The sequence below is a fragment of the Belonocnema kinseyi genome, chromosome 9 (assembly GCF_010883055.1).
Source record: "Belonocnema kinseyi isolate 2016_QV_RU_SX_M_011 chromosome 9, B_treatae_v1, whole genome shotgun sequence".
In the NCBI taxonomy this organism is placed as follows: Eukaryota; Metazoa; Arthropoda; class Insecta; order Hymenoptera; family Cynipidae; genus Belonocnema; species Belonocnema kinseyi.
The window spans coordinates 36,724,915-36,733,833 of record NC_046665.1 but is presented as its reverse complement, the minus strand read 5'-3'; the positions used below and the strand labels follow the sequence as shown (position 1 = coordinate 36,733,833).

Below are 8,919 nucleotides of genomic sequence, written 5' to 3'. Positions count from 1 at the left end.
AAAATTTACGGACCCTAATAAAGGGAGGCACGTGCTTTAAAATTTCAAACAACTTTATGTAATTGATGCACAAACAGCCTTTCGAAGACTAAATTAGAAAAATTAATGCGTTTCAAATTATAAAAGCTCATAAAAATACTATTCATATGCTACTGAAAGATATTGATTTACTTGTATATATTTCACCTGCGGAAATATTACAAATTTAAAGAAACATTGATATTTTTCCATATCTGATTACAGAATTTTAGACAAATTAAAGCAAAAATTCAATTTGGGTTTTATTTTTTATTTTAAGCTGTAATTAAAAATGAAAAACAAAGAAAGTTTCAGTGAAAATTCAAACAAAAGACTTCATATTTTGCAATTTTGATGTTAAATATATGATTTAAGATAAATACTCCATAAACAATTTTTTGTTATTATTCTAATGTCTCTATATTGATAATAGTAGAAGTATTTGGAATTAATTTGAACCATTAAGAATAACTTACATTATTATTTTTTTAATCACTATTAATTTAATTAATTAATAAAATTCAGTGCCATCCAAGTGTATGTAGACACCTAATAAACGAACTATTTAAAACGTGCAGTCATTCCTCCTAGGATATATCCGGAAAAAGTGAGAAAGAATAATCTGTAAAGAAGCGTTGGAAAGGCTATTAAATTCCGCGTGAAAATCTCTATTTGTAGGATTTTTTAATAATAGAAACTAAGTTAGTGGTTAAAAACGAACGGTCAAATTTACTATTTTTGTCAATTTTCGGGATTTAACTTCATCTTCTGGAAAAATCTGGGGAAATAATAATGGAAACTTTAATGTCACGCTAGCTCACTGGTCCTTGTATTATGATAAAATATAACGATACATCCACAAGACAAAAATTGCTCGGTCGAGCGCTTTCGATCTTCTATCTCTGTCACTTCACAAGCTAAATTTGTTTCAATAATGTAAGATTAGCCGGTTTAACCTTAAAACCATATTAGAATCTTTTTTAATATTACAAAAAACATGTTCTAAATTATATAAGAATAGAAAAGAGTGGGATATAGTGTCGCGCTTTGAATTAAATGCCCTATAAATTATGATTGAAATGTGAGTTTTTTTTTTTTTTTTTTGAATTAAGTCATTATTTTACATTTAATTAATTTATGGATGTAGCATTTCACACAGCGTACCTCATATCCTGGGGTATGGCGAGCGTCATATTACCATTCTTTATTTAAACAATATAAGTATCGTAAAATAAAAATGATATAATATAATAATTTTGGAAAAATAGTAACGTGACCAAGAATATTACTCCAGACATTTTCATAATTAATTTAATGTTTTCTTATTAATCAAAGTAAAGTATGTGGCAAAAGCAGTTATAACCTCTTACTCCCCGCAGAAATACTTCACCTCTTAAAATCTAACTTTTTCATGCTTTAATTATTCCAAAATATGCTGTAAGTACTGAATTTCTGCCAAAGACATTTTGATAGATTTCCACGAAAACAGTTTTATCATAATTACTCCTCTAAAGTGTATTTTAAAACAGAAATTGCACCGAATCAATATTTTTCTAAACAAAGAAAGCTATTTTATGCAAAAAACTATATGAAAATAAAAAAATACGGCCTTTATTTGTAATTCTCCCCATACTTCGCACAGATACCATACCCCACTCACCCCTACTTTATTTTTAAATAAATCTATTCTTTAAGGATCTGCTAGTACAATTTATTTTTCATTAAAAACTTTCAAATCAACATTTCGTCATCATACAGAATGACGACAAAAAATTTAATTTAAATTCCACATTAACAGAAACTTGAATAACAACAATCTTTTTAAGAAAATATCAGCGACATTATATTACAATTCTAATTTCAAGCAGAACTTAAGAGAGTTTTTGCGTAATTATTCTCGTATATATTTCGCGACTCCGGTTTAGCTTGTTAGCTGCATTTTGCTGGAAAATCTGTTGCTGCTAGTACTAATTTAAGAAAGCAAGAATATCAGCTTTATACTTTGCATTTCTAGTCATACTGCTAAGTATGAGGAACTACAATTTCCTAGCCGAGAACAAAATACCAGTGCCCCCAACGAGTAATAAAATTGGATCATTGCAGTCGAATGAAGAGAGTTCCTAAGAACTAAGGAGATTCCTTCTTTTAGTGCCGTGAGCCTGAAAGACAGAGCTGACCCACGATAAAAAAATAAATAAATTACCTCGCAGTCCGACTTTCACAGAAAAGATCATTGCACAATTATTTCTTGGTTAGATCACTTCTGTCGGACAAAGAAAGCATACAACTTTACTTTGTAAACAAAATTTCCCTTTTCAACATTATTTAGTAAATGCAATTATTAATATTTTTAATAATTTTATTTATTATTTACAAATATTCATTTCTAAGACCGTAAATTCAACAGATACATTTTTTTATAAAAAAGGCTCCATCCAGTTGGCCCGAAAAATTGGTAGAGTTGGAAAAGGGAATGAAATAGTCGTTCCGAAAATTCGGAATGACTAACCAAGCTTATGAAAAATATCTGACAACTCATCGCGAATTGTGGAACGACAAGACACTTCATTGAAAAAATTGGTTAGAGTTGGGTGGTATTAATTCAATTTTCATTAGTTGAAAAATAATAATTCTTACATAACAAATTAAAAATGGTAGGGTTAAAGAAAATCAAATTTAGAATATAACCTTGGCCTCAATTTAATAGAATATACTATTCACGCTTAGAATGCGAGATCATTTTGAATTCAATCATATGTTACATCACACAGTGTGGTGAAGACTCTTAAGTGATATGGTCGACGTGTGGTCACTGTAAGTAGGTAAGCAATTAATTATCATTTGAATATCAATTTTTCATTGAGTATACGGCGTATTTCATTATAATAAAATATCTCACAAGAAGAATTTTATCGAACGATGTTATTTGGCTAATCAATTAAATAAAACATTTTAAACATACTACAATCTACATGATGCTATAAAGGGAGAGGGGGTGGTGCCCTAACCGCACAGAGTGTCACATAGGAAGGGATCCTAGAAATTTGTGTAACACGTGATGCTTCTCTGATTAAAAAATAAAATATAATTTCGTATGACAGCCTATGCGTAAAATGTGGACGATCCCTTTCAACGTTTCTTTTTTGGGCAAAAAGGTTTTATTTTTCTTGGAAAAAATTTTGTTCAAAAATAAATTTTTACTTGGTCTTACGTCAGTTATTTGCTATAATTTCCATAAGTGAAATTATTTCTAAACCAACTCATACCAAAAATCAATCGGGCTCAAGCTTAGGAAAATAAATTTTGGGTGAAATCCCTCGGTTTTATGAGAATACCAACTTTGGTAAAAAATTGTTCATAAAAGTTTCTATGCGGGGTTTCACTCTCTTTTTACTAACCATAAAAATTTGTTGAAAAAAAATATATGGCCTTCAAATTGAATGTCAAAAATATATTTGAATTTTTCTCGAAACCTGTTCCATCAATTTATAATTCTCTGATCAATAAACAAATTTGTACACTAAAATATGTACAAAATCATGACTCATGACATTATAGTCAAATCTGACGATCTAAAACCGATATTTAGAATAGCAGATATGACAGGCAAACAAACATTGAAATGGACGAAAAGTTTTTCTTCTTTCTGCAGATAGGGGTTCGAACCTCCAATAGCCGAGCTGGAATGTAAACCCAGCACGCTGCCAATCGAGCCCCCTTCTGCCAACTCGATGAAAAACTAATAGAATAATACAAAAGAAATTTCGGTAAATTTATGAAGTCGTTTTAAAATATATTTCTTACGTTAATCTGTAATTTAGTTAAAGAAACTTAGAAAAAACATGTATATAAATATTGTTTTCTTGGAATATAATATTATAAAAGATCGTGGGAGGAATTTTATGTCCAAAATTTAATAAATAATGTATCTCTTGTTTTATTATTTATTTCTCGATCAAACTCTCGTGAAGTCAAGCCAAACTACTTCCGCACTATAAGAAACTGAAAGGAAATCTTGCCCAAAGTTACCGTTATTCTACACTGATTGTGAGAACATTCCGTAGTCGACTATTATTCGAGCATGACTGACGTTTGGCATCACGTCCTGCTGGTATATAACACGAAAGTCAGGCCTACTATAAAAAAGCGCAAGGTAGTTAAATGCAGCACAAGGAAGAAAAACGAGGGAAAATTTCATTGGAATACTTTTTACTGCTGTAAGAAAATTGAGTCATTATTTCTTTTATGAAGAACTAAGCGGCAGCCGTGCATAAGGACATTAGCGCAATTTTGAAGATTTTTAAGCAGAATCACAAAACAAATTGCTATATTTAAAAATATCGTATGATAAGAATTAAACAAAGTTTTTGATTTGAAAATAACTTAAATAAAATACAATAAATATATTATTCGAGTGAATAATTTTATTGAGACAGTAGTTTAAAAAGGAGTCTTTTTCAATATAAATTATTTACATTCTTGTTACATGAGGTGACATGTAAAATGTGATCCATGTCCAATTTCCATAAACATGAATCACACGTTATTCAGTGGTTCTTATTTCATCAGATGTGATCTGACTTACATTAGTTGTTAGATAGTTATTCATAACTCTTTACAATTTTACTCATAATTATATAATATTTGTATGTGTAATGTTATTGCTAACTTGTAGAATATACACGCGAATAGGCTGGGATAAAAATTGAATTATATCAATAAAATCACTGCCCTAAAAGCATATTTAATAGAATCTATCGAATTATGTTTAAATTCTTAATATTGTTCTCCAAACATCATTCAAATATTAAGAATTTTATTTGGAAAATTTAATTTTTTACGCAATTTAAGTTTGAATCCGAATATTGTAATCCTTTAATATAAAATAATTAAATTTTGCAAATTTTACGCTTAAAATTGAATGATTTTTAAAGACAAAGACAAATTGAAATTCAATCTCAAATTATTTGACATTGAACGATTTAAATTGGAAATTTTTAATTCATCAGTATAAATTGTAACAGATTGAGGCTTTAATTTAGAGTGAAAATTACAGAATCTTCAAGAATAAACAGGAAAAAAAAATTAAAAACACTTCAAGCCTAAGGTTGATCAAATAATGTCGCAAATTGAAATACTTTATATAACGTAATTAACCTAAAAGTGTTGAATTTCAAATTTAAAAAATACAATACTCAAGTTTCTTAACGGTTTAAATTTGGCGTTTAAAAATATAATAAATTATTTGCAGGTGCAAACAATTTGGAGAAACTGGAAAAAAGTAAGAGGATGAAAATGGTAAAAAATTGAATAAAATTCTTTTTAACAAAAGGTAAAAAGGAATCAGATATCAAGAGTATAGAAAAAGTGACTCGACAGGCTTGAGTCGGGTATAAAGGAAAGAAGACAAAAGCCTTGAGAAGTTTTTTAAATACAGAATTAATTTTTCTTTAAGAGACGAGTATTTACTTAAAAATGATTTTTTTAAATGTTAAGTTTGAAAAGTTTTTTCAATCTTTGTGTAAAAGAGTTACGAGACATATTATACATGTTCCAAACAAAAAATGAAAATTCGATAGTATAATAGTTTTAACACAAAGTATTAATAAACTTTTTCATCCTTATCGTCCCTTTTTTATTTCATTTCCTCTGTCTTCTTTTCATAATTTTGACGCTCTTTACTTTCCTGATACATTTATTCCTTTATAATTCGTCTATATTTTTCTTTGTTCCTACCTTTTCCCACTTTTTCTGTTATTCTCCTTTTTTCCTTCGGGGGGGGGGGGGGCAGGACCGAAAGCCCAGATTTTTTAAATCTCTTAATAAAAAAGTGACAAATCAATTGAAGTGTCACTTAACTTAAAACTTCGTAATTTGCAGCACTTTTTAAATTTCAAATATTTGGAAAGCTTTGAGTTTGAACTCTTCACTTTGGTTAATTTTTTAATTTTTGCAACTTTAAAGGTTTCAATTTAAAAAAAAAAGTGTGAATCCCCGAAACTCCTCATTGTGGCGTCCTTATGAAATGGCCCTTATGACCGATTATAGTTTAGTTAGAAGATATTCGCGTTTCGCTATGTCAGGGTCAAAATTATTATTTTTGGGTTTTGTTTGAGAATGGTACTAGGGTCTATACTGAATATATCATGCCCTGAAAGAAACCAGAAGTAGGTGTATATTTTATGCTAGAAGAAAAAGTATAACTAGTGCGCTTATGGCGCGGAACTTACCAACTTTAGATGCGTTTTTCTCGAAAAGTGGGCTTTCGAAGTTCTAACTTCCAAAATGGCCCAGCGACTTTTTTTAACCTAAAGGGTTCGTCCTAAACTTAAAATTTCCGGGTTATGCGTACCGAAAGTCCGATACGAATATGTCTAGCCATACCGAAAATTCTGGCTATTCATACAAAACTCTCAAGTAGCCCCCTTTTTCAGTTTCCGACCACTCGCTATTAGTACTGGAGAAATCAGACTATTCATACCGTAATTTAGGTATGCGTATACACAACCATTTGAAAAATGTAACATTTTGAATTCTTTGTTTTTATTATCCGAATAAAACATTTTTCAATTATTAAGGCTCAAGCTTGACATTTTTTATTTGGAGAATTTTTAAGGACATTAATTTTAATTTACTCAATATTTAAAGTTTCTAATTTGAAAGTGCAAAATTTTATACATATATGTATGCACTTCAAATTTAATTTTAATAATATTCATTTTTGAAAGCTTTAAGTTTGTAACTTTTTCATCTGAAATATTACAATTTTAAAAACGTTGTGTTTTGAATTCTTATAGTGTTAAAATTGTGTGAGTTGGAAGGTCTAAAAAATGATCAATTCTTATGACTTCCTTTTTAAAATTGCAAATATTGTAGATTCTTCCCATCAGACATTGTCTAACATTTAAAATTTAGAATATAAATGTATTCAATTTTGAATCTTCTATTTTCTAATTTCTAATTATACATGTTACAATATTGAACATGTGAGAGTTAAGCTACATACGTTTGAGCTTAGATTAAAAAAAGTAGGCTTTAATAATTTTGAATTGTTCATTTTGAAAGCTTTCATTATCTCTTCATTCGAAAACCAGAAGCGGTACACGATTTTTTTTACTGGGATATGCCCATTCCCAGGTTCATTTCGAATCAATTAAAATATAAGAAATAGCAGTGAAGAAACAAAGAAGTAGTACCATTTTGCAGTATTAAACGAAATATTCACAATTTCTGTGCATTTTCTGCTAATCCTTTCTTCCTAAATTCGAAGCGCATCAGCTAATGCCAAATCCCCTCTGTGCATTTATCACCAAAAAGAGTGCACTCACAGAACTTCAAAATTGATGAACAACTACACTTTTCTCGAACTACAATCACTTTTTTTACAACGAAGCACAAAGTTTTCACAAAAAGAGTACATAACAGAGTTCGAATTTGAGAAAACTCTGTTAAATATGTGAGATTTGCAACTCTGTCGACTCGATTGAAAAATAAAAGTAACATAGGAAGCTTGGAACACGATCGTTACGGTGTTCAAAAGCAGACTGGTCAGTCTGGACGGTTAGCTGGTACCATGAGAATCGTGGTAGGGGACACCAAGGCGCAAGCAAAAGGCAAAGTCGCAGCAAGAGAAGGGAAAAGAAAGAAAGGCTGCGTTTGCCAGAGAGAAGAGGAGGTTCGTGAAAGGGAGGACGAAGGAGAAAAAGAGGCAAGGAGAGTTCAAAAGAGGAAGAGAGAAGGAAGGAAGAGGTGTTTTTTGTGTGAAGATGTGTGAGTTGATGGGAACAGGTAGATTCATTGGTGTAACGTCGATGCGATATGTAATGTAACGTAAAGTTCCTCAGGTAGTCTGACCGTGAATCCTATATCGTTCTTCGTGTTCCTCCCACGTTTAGACTTCAGACTTCGGAGAGTTCAAAACGATCCAAAGAAGCAGCTGACAACCGTGTCACTTCCGGAAGCGACTTTTCCTAGGCTTAATTAGCTACGGTTACCAAAATAGGTGGGATTTAGTTTAGATCAAATCTTTTGAGTAATAACAGGAGTCTTCTTCAAGGTCTTCCTTTTCTCAATTTGGCAATTAAAAGATATACCTGTTTTACTTAGCGTAACGGCGAACAATAAAAGTATTCAGAAGTGGCGCCATAAAACTATAAATAACAGGGAAACTCTCTTTTTCCTTTGATTTTTTACTTTCGATTGGTGTCATGCAGTAAAAATGAGTGATTTTTCGTGGGAACTGGATTTATTTCCAAATGAGTAGGTCTTTGGTTCAAGTTAAAGAGGGTTGGGGTCGTTTAGTAATTTTAGTTAATTTACAGTTTTCTTTCTTCTTTTTCCGCCGAAAAAGATAGCTTAGATTTATCCATAAATATATTTAGTGTTAAAACTGGAAATATTATTATTTATTCTTGAAAATGTTTTAGGGTTGTATATTTTACATAAATTTGATGCGGATACCATATTCTTCAACGAATTATGACATTTAAAAACTAAATGAATGAAAGTTTCTTACTACTGTTTCAATACTAGTTTTCATGCCCTTGCTATTTGTTATATACACTTTTAAAAATAAATGTTTAACCCTTAAACGGCCAAAACGCCACTACCGGTACACTGCTTTTCAACGGCCAATAACTAAGACTATTCGACACTAAAAAAAATTGAGACACATATATTTTTATTGCTTAAGATCTCCTCTTTCCGACGGTGCCAATGAAATTCTTCAACAAATTTATTTATTATCACAAAATGCAGTTTAAACAAAAAAAAACGTGATTTTTCGTGCCTATTTTTTTGTTGTGAACCATTTTCCAAAGCTTTTCGAGTCTGTAATTAACCTGGAATCTCACTAACCGGTGGAATAAGTGTCTAAACTTTAAGAATCCATGGTTCAAAGAT

General features: G+C 30.5%; 1 protein-coding gene across 6 annotated transcripts in view; it reads right to left on the bottom strand.

Annotated features, from left to right (window-relative positions):
* Positions 1-8,919, bottom strand: part of LOC117180398 (uncharacterized protein DDB_G0284459-like) — a 201,729-nt gene that overhangs the window by 46,830 nt on the left and 145,980 nt on the right. The window contains exon 1 of one of the 6 annotated variants that reach the window (XM_033372887.1): positions 7,215-7,528. The exons of 4 other annotated variants lie outside the window; for them this stretch is intronic. In XM_033372887.1, coding sequence (XP_033228778.1) covers positions 7,215-7,217 — 3 coding nt within the window. In that variant the 5' untranslated portion in view covers positions 7,218-7,528. Of the gene's footprint in view, positions 1-7,214; positions 7,529-8,919 lie in introns of those variants that run through there. One more of the 6 variants, XM_033372890.1, reaches the window with a different exon arrangement.